At 40.7% G+C, this 17364-nt stretch overlaps 1 protein-coding gene across 1 annotated transcript; it reads left to right on the forward strand.

The window, feature by feature from the left end:
* The first annotated feature begins 1180 nt into the window (after positions 1 to 1180).
* On the forward strand, positions 1181 to 16703 carry LOC147447039 (phosphate transporter PHO1-like). The gene is made up of 14 exons (XM_086522942.1): positions 1181 to 1605; positions 3611 to 4046; positions 4524 to 5103; positions 5446 to 5494; positions 5701 to 5772; positions 10671 to 10800; positions 12309 to 12432; positions 12521 to 12770; positions 13450 to 13554; positions 13648 to 13692; positions 13775 to 13924; positions 15254 to 15532; positions 16082 to 16215; positions 16413 to 16703. The coding sequence occupies exons 1-14, from the start codon at positions 1306 to 1308 to the stop codon at positions 16504 to 16506; spliced, it is 2748 nt and encodes a 915-aa protein (XP_086379068.1). The 5' UTR covers positions 1181 to 1305; the 3' UTR covers positions 16507 to 16703.
* Positions 16704 to 17364: the final 661 nt, after the last annotated feature.

The following is a 17364-nucleotide window of genomic DNA, read 5'->3' on the forward strand; positions in this document are numbered from 1 at the left end:
GCTTGTATTAACCAAAAGTGTGATCTTTTAATCCATCAAGGGTCCTTTCTAAGGTCATGAAAGTGCGAGATGCCAAAAATGCTATACACTTATGTCATTATCGGTAGCCAAAAGGTCGATAGGTATCTATAAAGCGCATGATGTAAATGTGAAGTAGGAGACTAGAGAGGAGAGAAGAAGACACAAGGCGATTGAAGGGGATCAGCGATTGAGAATAGGCGGCAAGGGTTGCGAGCCATCTCAACCATTCGAATTGAGTCTTGATTGGAGGACCGAGATCATTGCCCCATATATGGGATCATTGAGTGGTATCTTCCACCATAGATCCATCTCTCTATCAATGAGGGGGAGGGAAGGGGGAGCCGAGGGGGGTGTTGGGGGGGCTCGTCTAAATTTGACATGGGCCAGAGTGAAGGGATCGATGACATGATAATCTGCAGGCTCCGCAGGCTGGTTAATGATCCCTGGATTAGGTGGCCACATCAGTCGATAGGGCCACATAGTAATAGAGACTTTTTGCACATGCTCAAAGCAGTGATCGCGAGCAGTTCTTTAATTATCCCTTGTCTCGCTGCTGATGATTCCATATCTATACTGAGTTAAGACATGCTTCTTAGTCTTTATACACTATACTAGTGGCTAAAGTAGTAACGAGTTGAAATTGGCTAGATGAGCAGTCTAGGATGGGCAAGGTCTTGGGTTCGAGCTAGCGTCGGGGGTATGACAAAAGTTTTGACACACTCACTCGACTCTTTGTCGTACATAAAACACTTGGGGATATGTGGAGATGTGTTTGTGTTGTCGATCCCTTTTTGATAGAGATCTGACACACTCCGCCTTTTTGTCGTACATAATGCACCTCAAGTTCCGTGGAGACGTGCCTATGTTGTCGATCCCTTCACTACCCTCTTTCTCACATATGGAAGAGGGGGATGGGTCTCTCTCTCTCTCTCTCTCTCTCTCTCTCTCTCTCTCTCAATTTAGATGTTGAAGAGTGATTAGGAGCAGACAAGAGAAATCTTGTAGTGAAGACAAAAAGGAGGAAGAGCAAGGAAAGAGTGGGGTAGAACCTACCACCACTAGGGGAATGACGAACCTGCCCTTTTTTGGGCAGTCTCTTTCAATATCGACCCGGATGTAGGCTAAGAGGATTTGCAAATATTTAAATGGATGCATGAGTCGCTTGTAGAGCCTGGAGGAAACCTAAGGAGCTCCCGCAGTGACGAGAGAGACAGAGGGAGAGAGAGAGTCTCTTGTCTCCCCTCAGCGCAGAGAGAGAGAGAGAGAGAGAGAGAGAGAGAGAGAATGGTGAAGTTTTCCAAGCAAATGGAGCTGCAGCTGGTGCCCGAGTGGCGCCACAAGTTCTGCGACTACTGGCAGCTGAAGAAGGACATCAAGCGCATCAAGCTGCTCAAAGCCACCCCTCCTCCGCCTGCTGCTCCTGCTCCCGCTTCCGACCCTCTTGTGCAACCAGAATCAACGGCCACAAAACTCCCACCATCACCAGCTGCCGGGGATCATACCAGTGGCACGTGGACTCCACTCTCCAACTTCACTCGACGAGCTTACCATATGCATCCCTGGGCTCATGAAGACATCATCAAGGTCTGTCTCTCAGCTTTGGAGAGAGAGAGAGAGAGAGAGAGAGAGAGAGAGAGAGAGAGGAGCACAATTGCCTGCAGGTTTTGTGTAGTTATAAGTTTGCAAGGTTTTCAAGTTTCATCACTATCTCAACGCTTATCCCACATCTTGCTATCATTGCTACGGGGAGGTTACCTCCTTTCACAAGAAGATTTAGAAATTTTCTCATGTAGGAAAATGGAGTCTTTTTCAGTGTTTTTCATACAATGCATAACATCATGAGCTTCTGCTTGAGAGGCACCGCATACCTAGCTAGGTATATGGTGCCTCCCTCACAGAAGCTCATGATGTTGAGGTAAGTCTCAATGTGAGAATTATTGTGAGAATCTGTCCAAAACTTCTTATGTTTGGGACAATGGATGGTTTGTGTGTCAGCTCTAACTACATAATCTCGATTTTAAACGATCTTTCATGAAATAGACTTGCAACCCACATTCAAACCGCACAATACAAGGATACAGCCCCTTACTCCATCAAAGTCTCTTACATCTCTTAGCATATCAAAAGGCTGGTTTGGACCACTAGTATTGGTAACAATGGCTAACTCCATTAAAGCTTCAGCTGAGGTATCTTGAGTTGAAAACTTCCTTTGGGTCAATGGATGGCTTGTGTGTTAGCAATAATCTCTCTCTTGCACAATCTTTCATCAAATAGACTTGGAGCCCACATTCAAACCCCACATTACAAGGATCCTTGTGATCGAGCCATTGTAAGAAGCTTACTCCATCAAAGTCCCTTATATCTCTTAGCATACCAGAAGACTGGTTTGGACCACTAATATTGGTAACAATGGCTAACTCCATTAAAGCTTGAGCTATGGTATCATGAATCAAAAACTTCATGCAACCTCACCCTAAGCACTTTTCTAAATGGGCTTACATAGGCTTGGTTGAGGAGAAATTTTGAACTAGCTTCATCCTTATGTGGAAGTGGCTCAACTTGTGCTTGGCTTAACATCTAGGGGGCCTCTGATGAGATAAAAGGCATGTTTGAATGAGTGTCGTGTCACCTCTCTAGTCATTGATGGAAATTGATTAGATGGAGCTAACCGCAACACCTATTCAAGGCCTAGCATCCAAAGAGGGTCAGGGCCCAAAGAAAATTCCATCAATCATTTTGACATTCCAAATTTACATTTTGCTTAATAAATAGCAAAGGAAAGATGATCCGATATACAAAAGGATTAATCAAGCCTAGCCACAAGCAAGACCTATCATTTGCTATGTTTGAGAGCTTGTAGAACTGTGCGTGAAAATGTAGGAAGGCTTTGTATTGGTTCAACTTAAAGAAAGGTGAGAGTGATTTCTTTATACTCTCACATTATCGCTGGTTGGCTTAGAGAGACATGGAGAGGAGCTAAGAGCCTAAGATGAGAGCTACTTGGGGAAAAGGAGGTTAGGGGATTTCTAGGAAGATGTTTAATTAAAAGATATTCTGTAATGTTTTAAAAGAAGCAAACAAAACTAGCTTGTGGATTCTTGATGTTTTAGGGTAGAAGCCCCAATAGTGGGATGGGTTTCAAATCTAAGACACCCTCAAATCAAATTTAAGATGTGTGTGATACTTTGGAATCATCATGAGGTGAAATGAATAGAGCTTGATATGTGGTTTCTTTTCACATAGCATTCATTCCAAAACCATTAAGTGTAGTTGGAGATTGAGTGAAAATAACTTGAGTTTCCCACTATCTGTGCCTACTTTCCAACATCCTAAAATGGAGGCTTCTATCCTAGTTCCTTCCTACCTTGTGGGCAAAACCGAGAGGATAAATTTTGGGTTCTCTCTCTCTCTCTCTCTCTCTCTCTCTTAGGTCACTAATTTTTGTAACCAATGATATTATTGACATATAGTTTATGTTCAAGGATGAAAGGTGATCCATCTCTTCTCATTGTGTTTCTATGCTAATTCTTCTACATCTAAATATTGACTCTCTTGTGATAATTTGCTAAGTTTGTTCTTCCTCTTGCAGGTTCTTGATAAGAAGGTAATTACACATGAAGATGGAGGAGTTGGATGTTTGTATGAGACTCAATTGTTAGAAGGAATAGCAATCGAGGAGCCAGAAAAGGAGTTCCTTAAGAGGCTTGATGAGGAACTTAACAAAGTGAATCATTTCTTTTTTGCAAAAGAGCATGAGTTTTTAGAACGAGCAGAGATCTTAAGTCGCCAATTAGCAAGCCTCACTGAGATACACGAAGCATACAATAACACCATGGCGCAAGTTACAGCATGTGCTCTTCTTGATTCCAAGTCTAGTAACATTACCAATCCTCCTTATGAGCCGCCACACAAACCTTGCCCTCGAAATTTCTTGATTAAGAAGATCACCAAGTTGAAAGGACTGCTCCTCTCAAAAGCACATCCATCCACATGCATGGATAATGGTATATCAAGATGTAATAGCGGTAAGCGAGACATTTTTTTATAGAAGTTTGTTTCATGTATGTAATTATCCTTTAAAACAAACTCTACTTTACAACAGACTATGTGTACATGATCTATTGGCAGAGTATGTTTATAACTATTTTATGGATAACATTTATGTCAAAACTAAGGATTTTTATACCATAGTGGACATAAAAGGGAGAAACCCACACACAAGCCATCATGTTGTTTTATGGCATCTCATTCGTTGCATAGAAACACTTAGTTGACACTATGTTAATAGAGAATCATATTGAGACTAAGATTGAGATATGATGTTAAGGCTACTTGTTGTGACGAGCCAAAGAGTCATATGTGATGGACCTCAAAGAAGAATGCCTTTGATATAATTCATCTTCTTCAAGGGAAAAAAAATAGCATGATTCAAGTTATCTCCTTTATTGTTTGCTTGCTAATAAGACTATTAAAATGTACCTCAATAACCTATTATCCTACAGGAGGCATGGACAGCGAGGAGAACTCAACACACCCACTAAGACCTCAAGAAGAAGAAGAAGATGGAATAGCTTGCAAAGATCACTATACTATTGATATAAATGGTAAGAATGAAGAAGACCCCATTTGCCATGGAAAAAGTAAAGCCATGGATAAAAAAAGCTCTTTGTATGATGAAGAAGACTGGGCCCTTGATGGCCTTTTCAATCATACACACGTGAAAGATTACAACTACGAAGAGAGTGCCACATGTGCACGAGTGAGCATATCAAGCATCGTCAATGCATTGCTCAACCAAAAGATGTGGGAGGGCACCAAGAAGCAAGACAAGGAGCATCAAAGCAAAGAGAAATTTAGTCGTAATAGAAGCACCAATACAAAGGGTGCCTTATATACCTTGACTAGCCAAAACTCTTTCAAAGCAAGCATGGCCAATATGAAGCGGAGTATGAGCATGAAAATGAGGCTTGAGCACTTGGATGAGAATTGTGTGTCACTGCGAAAAATCAAGCATGCTCGCAAAATGTTACGCATTGCCTTTGTGGAGTTCTATAGAGGCCTTGGACTCCTTCAGACATTCAGGCTCTCTCTCTCTCTCTCTCTCTCTATATATATATATTTATTTATTTATTTATATTTATATTTTTGTGTGTGTGAGTGTGTGTGTGTGTGTGTGTGTGTGTGTATCTACGCTCATAGTATTTACTTCATGTAATATTTTATCTAGAGATTTTAGAACGTAAGAATGTCAAAAATCCACTCTTCATGATATGATGACAGCATTCTACATTTCATTTAGAGGTCATGTTATTATGTGTGGAAGCGAGAAATCATTGTTTTGAGGGTGCTAAAGGCATGTGCAATGTTGATTAAACGAGATTGCATAATACTCATGTGTTGAAGAACTTTGAACTTGGGTTGCAGCTCTTTGAACATATTAGCCTTCGCCAAAATCTTGAAGAAATATGATAAGGTAAGGCACCTAATTGTAGAAATTGCACTTGTGCTTGGGACAGCCCTCATAATTTTGTGATACCAAGTCAATGATATGGTTCTTGTAGCACTATGTATATTTATGGTTGCAAGAACCATAAATATATATAAGGTGTGGATTGCATATATTGCATAAGGTGTAGATTCAATTGACATGGATAATAAAATCTTGGTAATTGGTGGTAGGTTACAGGAAGGCATGTTTCTTCAACCTACATGAGGGTTGTGGAGAAAGCACATTTTAGCACCTCTGACAAGGTAAGAGTGTATGTTTCTTTTTGTCCTTGTGTGTGTGTGTGTGTGTGTGTGTGTGTGTGTGTGTGTGTGTGAGAGAGAGAGAGAGAGAGAGAGAGAGAGAGAGAGAGAGATTTTTTCAAAAAGTAGAGGGTCAAGGATATCAAAATAAGGATGAAATCCCATATTCATTTGACAAGCTTTTGAGGAAAGCTGGCAATCTCGGTAGCATACACCTAGGATGTGGTCATTACATATAATTGGTGCAACAATGCCAAAATTGACATATTTATAAAAAGATAGGCATAGTTATACATGACAATATTTATATATGAAAAATAAGCGGTGCACGTTTGACCATGCATGAAGCATAATAATTTGGTAAAGTAATCAATAACTATGTTTTGCATGGCCACTTCCTAATACTCAAAATAAGCAACACCCTCGACATACACGTTGGTGTAGCCAAAGTTGGTCCGAGTTGGAAAGTGATCTATGCTAGGCAAAGGCTGTAGGCAGGTGCAGTGCATAAGGTTAGGGCAGGTACCAAGATCTAGGGCAGTCAAAGGGTAGCGAGAATGTACGCCTAGTGCGGCTTTTTAGGCCAAAAGGGCTAAAGAGTGGTCTAGATGGAATAACAGATGAAGGTGCTCGAAATGCCAAGCCAGTGGTCTCGAATGTAGTGTTCAATGTGCTGCAGAAGTCGGTCCAGACGGCTCATCAAACAGAGCCCCAATGTGCAAGATACTGAAGTTCAAAGCTAAAAGATGTTGCAGATCCCCGACGGACAGGGCAGCTAGGGACAGATGGCCCAAGCTCTTGTCAGTAGATGCATGTGTAGAGCATGTTTGTCTTCTCGGATTGCTAATTGGAGCTCTGGTTTGCGAGTTATGGCCAGTGGACCGGGGGCCATTTATGGGCCAGGTTGATCGCATTGGAAATCGTGCCATCTCGGTTTTTTTGGGGTCTCGATTGAGTTCTAGAGGGCAATGCACTTCATGTGGAGTAGGTAGGAACTAATTGTGCGTCACTTGGGCACCCGGTCAACGAGGTATCACAGGTCAAAGCTTGGGATGGCTTTTTGAGGGGTGCATGCAGATAATTTTCTTGGTTTTTGTGGACTCGGATAACGAGCTTAGAGGATTCAAAAGACGGTGAGGTTTGCACGGCCCGGGGCCAACCCGGTGAAGATCCGGCATGGCTTGGCGGCTCAAGCTTCCGACCATCGAGCGGTACATGGGAGCTCGGGGAAGGAGGGCCCAAAAGGCAGTGTATGAGGGTTTTTTTGAAAACTTTCAAGGCCTCTAGAGGATCGATGATCTAGCGGCTGCCACGTGGCCAGCGAGATCCCATATGCACAAAGGGAACCAAGATAATAAACTATTTAGGCGGGGCCGTGAGCCCATTGAAGAGATGTGAAGGGAGAGAAGCTCCCAGCGGGTGCCTGGCTATGACGTGCGCAGTTGGTGAGTGCAGGGGACACAGTCTGGTGGTTGTTTTGCCCTGTCGGCGGCGCATGGTGGCGGCCCTATCCAATGGCACGCTCACTGTGGAGGACTAACGGCCACAACTGATGACGTGGCATGTCCGCCAGGGGACGGTTCATGTGCCCGGCCCTTGAGGCCCCGATCTTTTTTTGATAAACTTCCCCTCCATTAGGGAGGTCGCTAATGCTCGAGGTCAGGAGGCAAGGGATGATTCCCATGCTATGAAATGAGGGAGAGAGGGAGTGTTCAAGGGCCGACCAAGGGTACAAAGGATAGGCGGACCCATTCCAAGGCCGGCCAAGAAAAAGCAGTCCGAGGTAAAGGGAAGGGCCAGGAGGAAGAAGGTTGAGCGGAGCAAGGCGAACCTAAAGGCCGGGAACCAAAAGGAAAAATGAGGAGAGAGAATGAGAGAGAGAGAAGGCTGGTGGAGGGTGGATCAGTCAAAGGAGCCAAGTCAAAGCCAAAGGGTGAAAATAAAAGAGAGAAAATGAAAAAAATAAAAAATACCAAGGAGCACTAGCAACGTCGCTCCTTCAAGAGCACAAGCCAAAGAGTGAGGTAGAGAGTAGAGCAAAGCAAAGCGGCTACCCCTTCCAAAAGATGCCAAATTGGGATGCCAGATGAACCAATTAGGAGGCAGTTTCAAAGTTGAAGGCCCCCCCCACTATAAAAGTCATTTTTTAGTTAAATTAGGGGCTTTTTTGTGCCGTTTGAAAGCTTGCAAAGTGGAGCTCTTTGGCAGAGGAGTGTGTTTGTCAATCCCTTTGTAATTTTTTCTTGAAAATGGCCATGGTGATGGCATTGCAAGCCTTTGTACATGCCTTTTGAAGTGTAATCAGACCACTGTTACCCCGTTTTGTTGTCGTTTCTTCTTCCCCCCTTCTCTTTCTCCTGCTTTCGTGTTTCCCCTTGGTGCCGGTAGTGTGGATGTGTGTGTCCCCCCGGATCGATGGTATTTAGTGTGAGAGAGTGAGATTGAGCGGGTGTGTGTGAGTGTGTGTGTGTGTGTAAGGGTGGAGACAGACCGTGGCAACAGGTATGCGTTGTGTGCCGGATTTGTGGAGTGTGTGAGCAGTGGAAAAAGAGCAGGTAGTGGTCTGCTAGTGTAAAGAGTTTTTTGAAGGTGTTTTTTGAAAGGATAGGGGTGATGTGAATACCCTGAGCTATAGAGAGGCCTTCGTTTTTGTGCCGGATGTGTTCCCCCATTGCCCCTCTCCAACGTTTCTATTAACGAACTTGTCTATTTATCCCATGGAAACAACATGGGATCTATGTACCAACTCTAATTAGAAGATGGCCATCATATGATACTTATTTAAAGTAACTTTATGAGACTAGTATGTTGCCGCAATTTTGGCAGCACATCGAATTAACCGGTATCTTGACAGATTCCTTGGGAAAAATGAAAGGAACACTCAAGTTGACGTGCACGTGTGTCCTGCAGCAGCGGTATTTTTGGCGCTGATTACTCAGGTGGCGGCACGGGACATGTAGGCGCCAGGTGCCCCGCGAGGTGGGGTTTTTGTTGTGTCGGTTCAGAAGGGCAGTGACATGGCAGGCAGAGAGAGAGAGAGACAGAGAGAGAGAGGGCGCTGCATTCCTTGCTCGCGCGCTGGAGCGAATGCGAGGGTTCGCTCAGTGATGGCGAAAGCTGGCGGATGGCCTTGTGTGTGTGTGTGTGTGTGTGTGTGTGTGTGTGTTCGCCCTTGCCTGCAACGGTATGCGGGATAGGTGATGTCTCCCTTATCTCGATGGTATGCCGTCGACCAGCCTTGGGTGGGTGGGTTTGCATGTCTTGAGGGGATGACATGGCCCTGCAGCAATCACAGTCGGCGGAGTTCAAGCAGCAGGAGCAGGTGCAGTGGTCGCACGGCGCAAAGCAACATGGTTGGTGCGTATCGCAGCGTGGGAAGCGACGAGGAGGCACCTTTTTCCTTTGCGCGATACAGCCAGAAGTGATATTCTTCGTTAATTAATTATTGGAATGCAACTTAGACCCAATATTGCAATATTCACAGACTAGTATGCTAGAACTCAACTAGCTCTAATAAGAAGATGCCATCATAGAGATACCTATTTGAAGTAATTTGTGAGACTAGTATGTTAAAACTCAACCTGCTAAACCTTAGCCTAGACATGTTCATTACCATGGTTTTATTAAATTTGTTCATATTTTATCAGCATAGATGGACTTTGTTAGAGGATTTTCTAAGGCCCTATCTAATTCAACTAAGTCAAACGTTGGGTCCCATGGATGGATGCAAATGTGAGTGGAGTTTTAAGATAACTTCTATAGAAGCTTAGGATATGGTTTGTATGTCAAGAGACTAAAGCATCCATTAGTTAGTAAATATGCATGATGCTCACATGTGGCGACATAAAAGCTCTGGATTCATGATCACTATCTCCATCAAGGGAGCTCTTCCCTTACCAGTGAACACAAAGGCCTATACTTAAAAACCATCACACGAATAATTCCATGGTAGCATCAATTTACATTAGTAACTTCAAGGAATTGGCATATGCTCAGTAGGATGATTACATGCATCTATGATTTGATGGGTTCTAGGTGATAAATTGATGAGAAGCATTCATTGTCCCAAGCCCTTGAAGTACCATGATAGACATTGCACAATATGATTACTAGCTAGAGTAGAGACCATGGATTTGAAGATCAATCAAAGTCAATCCCTACTAAGTCTCCCACCAAACCAATACAAACCAATACAAAAAAACAAAAAATATGCTACTACACAAAGAGCCCCTTTTTTTAATAAGTGGACAGGTCTTAAGGGAGACCTAGATAGAACTAGTAGTTGTTACTATCTATTATTTCTCTACATTGTTCATCATTCATCCTGTACAGACTTTGAGAAACCTCCATTCACCAACTTTAAAGGTGCTTCTCCTTTTGGAGGGTGGTGAAGCTAAAGGCAGCTCCTTTTTCTAAATATACTCATAGGAAGGTAAAATAGTTTATGGGCATGTCTTGACTAATGAGAGGGTACTTCATCCACCATTTAAACTAAAGGAAGTTATCTTAGCTTTCCAACTCTACTAGGAGGTGGATACAACAGCTTAGGGGCACACCTCTAACAAGTTAGTGCTCTCTGAAGGCACATTTAAGGGCCTTGGGGGAGTCCTCTTAGCATCTTTGCTCAATCATACATATGTCAATATTGGACACATAGCTTTTACTCTCCACGCATGTGTGTGCATGCGCCTGCCCACACACACAATAGAGAAATATGATTGAAAAAAGAGGAAAATTGTGTGAGATATCATTGTAAGAGGAAAACACAATACACAAAGATGATTGAAAAACATAAAAAGTGTGTGTGTGTGTGTGTGTGTGTGTGTGTGTGTGAGAGAGAGAGAGAGAGAGAGAGAGAGAGAGAGAGAGAGAATATATATGTGTACATGATTTTATACTAGGTCGTGAAAATGATGGACGAAATTGAAAGACTATTTACTGAGCAATTTGCCAAGGACGATGAAAAGAAAGCCATGATGTTGCTTAGGCCTGTGCAAAATGAAGCCCCTCACACAATAACCTTCTTCCTTGGTAAGGGTTACATGTCTTTACTTGCATGATGGAATAAGTCTCTCAAATGGATGAATTTGAAGTCTACTTAGTACTTAAGATGATATTAAAGTGTTTAAGGCATGACACTGAAGTGTTTTGTCTTAAGTTCATATCCTACGCACACTTTTCAAAAGAAAAGAGAAGCTAGTCCCTTCTAGTGTGTTCTTAGTGATGAGCTTCTTCTGATGATGCATGAATTCAACCTACCCAAAGGAGCACTATGAATGCTAGAAAGAGTACAAACTACTACTTATGATAGGCTAGCCTCCCTCATACCCAAATATGGCTTTGATGATCATAAGATAGGTATGATAATAAACTTGATCATGGAAAAAAAATAGGATAGAGTTGAGATCCACCAATTTGTCTTTGCCATTTAAAAGTAGGATATGCTACATGAAGTAGGACTTGTTTGATCAATTAAGATGGAAGGCAGGCACTGGTGTCTATATCAAAGCGATATGCATCATAGGCCATTGATGGCCATTAGATTGTGCAATACCAAATTTGGCCCAAAAGGTAAACTCCAAGCGTGGACAATGGTCCAAGCTTCCTTGTATATAGCCTCATTTACACACATGGTTCAAGGGAATAGCTAAAAAATTTAGAGAAATTTAGTGCAAAAACCTTCAATTATACTCAATACACTTCTAAAGTTTCTCATGTGTAGGATTTAGAAGTTTTTTGGAAAAAAGTTTCTTTTTGAGAACTAGCTACAAAAGTCCTTGATTTCATTATGGTTGTCAAGGACACCTAGTGATTGAGTGTTCACGTAAAAGGATTGCTAAGGAATTAGCTCATCATCCCTTTCCCTTTGTTGAAGAGGAGCACACCCCTAAGGACCTCACAAGGTGACAAAAGAGTATGTCTAGGTGTAGATGCTATATTATGTTCCTCTAGGGTCTCCATCATCCATCACTTTAAAACCTTCTTCAAAGGTTATGCACTCAAGATCTTTTCTTGATAGAGGAATTTTATAAAAGAGTCATCATTTCATCTTGTCTTTTGCGTCTTCTTCACTTCATCTGTGTGGCCTTTGGGCACTTTGTGTGGCTTTGTGCGTACGTCATGTGTTGGTCATGGGATCAAAAGATTTGTTCTTTACATTGGATTTTAGTTCAAAACAAACGTAGATTCTTGACTGTTTTGTCTAGGTCAAAACTTTGAAACACCGGTTTGATGCACACACTTTGATACTATCAAGTAGATGTGCTTTGCCATGGGAAAAAACAAGCACAACTTGTAGGTCTCCTCTATGTGAGACACACGGAAAAAATTTATGTGCGTCCATCTTAAATTTATGCTTACATTCTTAAATAGAAGTAGTATGCTGGTTTGCACCAAGTTCTATTGCAATATGAGTAATTAAAAATACATCTTCCTTGTTTCAACATCATCATTGCAAGGCAAGATACTTGAAGAATTTTCACATTCAAAAGTAATATCTTTGCAAGAAGCTACTTGACTTGAGTCAACCACTTGTGTAGGCTTATTCTCAGGTAGCTCATTAGCACTTCTTATGGCATTTGCAATTCTTTCACAAACTTATAAGCTCCATTCACTGAGAGAAAATGAGGCAACATATTTGGAGACAACATACCAAGTGTTTGGGTATGTTTTTTTTCCCTCCAATGCTCTGCTTGATATGACTATTTGTTTGCTTAACATAAGTAACAACTTTCTGATAGCTTGTGGCCAGGATGCTGATGTTAGTGCTACTCCACATGTACTTATATGGATGGAATGTGTATGCATGGAGGAAGGCACGCATTAACTATGCTTTTATATTTGAATTTGCACCCAAGACAGAGCTTCGTCAACGTGAGATTCTTCTAGTTTGCACCGTTCTAACCTGTATAGTAGCAACGGGGATGTTACTACACCTTCTTGTTTATACTTCTACAAGAACACAATTCAATCCGGATGTGGTACCATTAGCAACTATTCTGGTACGACTTTACCCTTTGATAATTTGAATTCACTCTAATCGATCTCTTCCTCGCACTAGAAGACTTTTTGTGTATACATTGTAAAGTATCTTTGAACAAATGATAAAGATTTCTCATTAAAGGTGCTTGATTAAGAATTTTCAATGGTCTTAGATACACTTTGTATTTTGGAGCTTGTAAAGGCTTCCACTCAATGATCACAAATGCTAGCTACAGCAATCATATGAATAATCTAAACCACCTATTGATAACCCCTTGCTCGAAGCATTGGTCAATCAAACGGGATAATGTGTTGTCTTAGGCAATCATCATCGGTGTCTCCCAAATATACCACCTTTTTGTCAAAGAAAAAAGATAAGTGATAGGAGATCATGGAAATTTGGAGCACATTTACAAGAGAGTAGTCCACAAACTAAAGCTTTAGGAGAAACCAAACGAGTAAGATAGTTCACATCGATTAAGCCATTCTTTGAGGGCTTGATTACATTGCAAAGGAGAGCTTTAAGCAAGGAGTATGCAAGCCAAGGAGAAACCATTGAAGCATGAACAATTAAGCTGACAAAGAAAGAGATGAAAGGAGAAATATAGTTGATCAAAGCCTTGTTGAAAACCTTGCAATTTAGTCTCTAATAATCACTTAATTGTTATGATTAATATTCTTTATTTGTTTAATTTGTAGGTTCTACTCTTACTTCTTATGTGCCCCCTTGACACATGTTATAGATCAAGCAGAGTTTTTTTAATCAAATGTATGAAGAGGGTTGCATTTTCGCCTTTTTATAAGGTGAGAAAAAGTAGTTACTTTCCAAAGTATTTGCATTGGTGCAATAGCATCACCAAAAAAAACATATAACAAGTGTTTTGGATCGACCTTTAGGTTTTCTTGGCTGACTTCTTTTTAGCAGATCAACTCACAAGTCAGGTTGGGCTTGAAACTTTTCCTCACTCAAATTGATCATGAAACCTTTCATTAATTTTCTAAATCAATTTACTTTGATTTGCAGATCACCACATTGCGGTCTTTACAATTTGTCATGTGCTATTATTTTGGTGGATTCTTCCAAACTCATAATACAACTGCCTGTGGAAACAACGAATTTAGGTTCTTGGCATATCTCATCTCATTTCTACCGTATTGGTGGCGTCTCATGCAGGTATTCCTTTGGCAATGCTCATAGCTCAATTGTGGATAAGGAAAAAGTTTAGCTAATAAAAAAAAGAGCGTTTTTTTTTTAAAATAGATACGGTGTGGTATCATATTGAAGATAATCAATGTCCAACAAAAGAAAATATTTAGTTCTTACGTAAATGCTTTTAAAACTTACTCTTCAATCGTTCAATACCCAAACAAATAACCTCTTGCAACATATCTTCCTAACTTTGCATACATATGCACACAACATCTACTAGATGTAAATGCTTGAAAGTTGCCATTTAAAGTGAATAGTGCAAGAACATAGTCATAACTTGGGCATCGAAGATCCAAAAGTACACTTGAAAGCTTGCAAAGAACTACAAAAAATAATCATAACAGGCTTTGAACATGCTCAGACAAGTTGTTCCGAATATGACATGTAAGAGGGCTTGGGCAAGAGCACAAATTGTCATCAAAGCGGGAGAGGGAGTCCCAACTACCAAAATCTACAAATTTCAATTAAAAAATTCCCCACCTGGTTGCTTACAACTCTAATTCCACTTATTAAAAATTAGCACATCGAACAACATGCATGTAGGCAACTAAAGTGACACACTCGTTTGTGTGACACTTGCCTTGCATGCACATGTGATAGATAAACCAAGACAAAAAGACAACAAAACCAAAATTCAACATACTATTAGGGCACCTCAATTCATGTCCATACGTAAAAACATACAAAAAGGGGTGTTCATTATGCGCGTAACATTGTGTGTGTGTGTGTGTGTGTGTGTGTGTGTGCGCGCGCGCGCGCGCTTGCGCGCTTTAATTTGCGTGAATGTATATATTTGCATATGTATGCATCTATGTATATGCACGCATATGAAAACTATGAAATCACTAAAAGCTCATATACACATTGGCTAAGGATTGTCCATAGCAAGGCCTTAGTTCATGTAATGCTTAATAACTTTTCATTCTATATTTTTTCTATGTGTACATGTTTTGAGAATGTCAATGAGCACGATCTAAGATCCGAGATCCGAAGTATCTTGTTACATGAGCCAGACAAGTAATGACTTTTCATCTTATGTCGAATGAGCACAACCTAAATTCTAAAGTGCATCATTACATGAGCAAGGTAAAGATACTGCAGTGCAAAGAGAGTAAAGGCAATGTACCTCTTTGAGGAAGATTTTAAGGATGAACTATAGTGGTTACTAACAAAAAAACTAAATAGGGTTTAGATGATTGACCCATGTAAGCTAGTTTGGGCAAAAGTATGATTGTGGTGAATTGTTTTCTAGCACAAAACATCATATTTTGGTGGGTTGAATGTGTAATGCAGTGCCTACGGAGATGGATAGAAGAAGGGGATCGGGCACATTTAACAAATGGTGGCAAGTACCTATCTGCCATGGTGGCAGCAGGGGCTAGAATATCATATTCCTTTTACCCATCATCTTGTTGGCTTGCTGTTTTTGTGATCACATCCAGCTTTGCTACACTATACCAAATGTATTGGGATGTTGTTCGTGATTGGGGTTTCTTCCAACCTCACTCTCGAAATCCTTGGCTTCGTGACCAACTCATACTAAAAAATAAATCCACATACTATTTCGCAATTGTGAGTTCCATCTCTTGCTATCTTTCTAACCTTGAAGCACTACCTCTCTCTTATGCTCAATGTCAATCATAAAAGTGAACAAAGAAGTAAAAAGCTAGTTCACATTTAAGCTGACCGGCCCTTAAATGTGAACTAACTTTTTATGTCTGACACATACACCCTTAAAAAATTTAGCTCACATTTAAGGGCATGTCATAGTTCATATGTAAGGGCCAGCCAAGCTGGTTGGCCCTTAAATATGAACCAACTTTTTTACATCTGACAATGTGGTTTGGCAAGTCACTATCAAGGTTGTAGTGCATGTAGATATGTTTCATGTTTGCATGAAATCATGCATAAGCACCACATAATTTTTTTCGAATAGGTTCAAAATGGGCAAAGCCATTTGTTATACATAACAAAAATTCACATGGCAATAAGTTTCAAGCACAATAGCCTCAAAGCTAGTTATTTATATGTATAGAAGTATTTATGTAATTTATATGCATGCATGCATGCTGATATGATTGTTACTTTGTATTAATGTTCTTAGGGGTGGTTTTTATGTAGGTCTTAAACTTCGTTCTACGATTTGCGTGGTTACAACAAGTCACCCATTGGCAAAAAGGCATAGAACACAATCAAACGGATTTGTTCTTTGCGGCCTTGGAAGTCATTAGGCGTGGTCACTGGAACTTCTATAGGTAAACATCCACAATAACATGTGTTTTCACCTTTCTATCATAAATAAAAAACAAATGAAATCCCTACTTCATTGAAATAATTTATACTACTTTCATTCTTGAATTACACTCAACAAAATGAAGACATTGCAAAATATATCTTTCTTTCAAAAGATGAGTTTTTGGTGCATGACAAAGACAATTTTGACACTTATCAGGTTGGAGAATGAGCATCTCAACAATGTGGGAAAATATCGAGCCGTTAAGTTGGTCCCCTTACCGTTCCGGGAGGAATTCGAAAACCATGTATAGCATCTTGTAAAAAGGACCTCAATAAACACACAGATTTTTAACATCTAGCAATGTAACAACCCATACACCTTGGGTTTTCATACACTGGTATGCAACTTACAATTTATCCCAAACATCCTGGGTCTCTATACACGTGATCTTTCAATAAACCGTGTTTGATTTCGAAAATGTGTATGTGCCATTGGAATCTTAGTCTTCATGCACCTGATAGTACTACAAGTTTAAAAAAAGGAAACTTCAATGGATATTTCTCGGTTGAAAGTTCAATTTAACACAAAAATATAAAATAAAAATTGAAGGATTTATGCTCTTGTATATTTTCCAGGTTGAGGCTTTCCACTAACAAAATATGTGCTTGCTGTGAATTCTCATATAACAACAAATGAACCTGTCTCTCTCTCTCTCTCTCTCTCTCTCTCTCTCTCTCTCTCATCAATGAAAAATTCTCAAGTTAAGCACATTTAGACCTTAGAAGTATAGAAGAGAGTAGTACACTTTCACATACAATCAAAGGAAAGGAGGGAGGGAGGGAGGGAGAGATGCATAAATTTGACCCAAGCCACTTGAGTGGCAAAGACAAGAGTTTCACCCCCGTATGCCCTTGAGAGGCGCCAATGGAGGGACCTCCAAAGTTAATGCAATAGTCCCACAAGAGTGCCAATTTTCAAAGGTACCCTAGGGTAGAGGAGCCCATTTTAGAACATTCAAACTATATGAGCCAATTTAAGGGAATTCTAATTCTTAGAACTCTAAGATATTCAATAATTTTGAATCAAAATTATTTCGAAAGATAGCTCATGTGAAACTCTTCATGCCTATTTCGGCCATTATGTCTCCATTCCCCGTTCCCACTCCGAA

Source organism: Adiantum capillus-veneris, chromosome 11, assembly GCF_014529385.1.
Source record: "Adiantum capillus-veneris isolate H3 chromosome 11, ASM1452938v2, whole genome shotgun sequence".
Lineage (NCBI taxonomy): Eukaryota > Viridiplantae > Streptophyta > Polypodiopsida > Polypodiales > Pteridaceae > Adiantum > Adiantum capillus-veneris.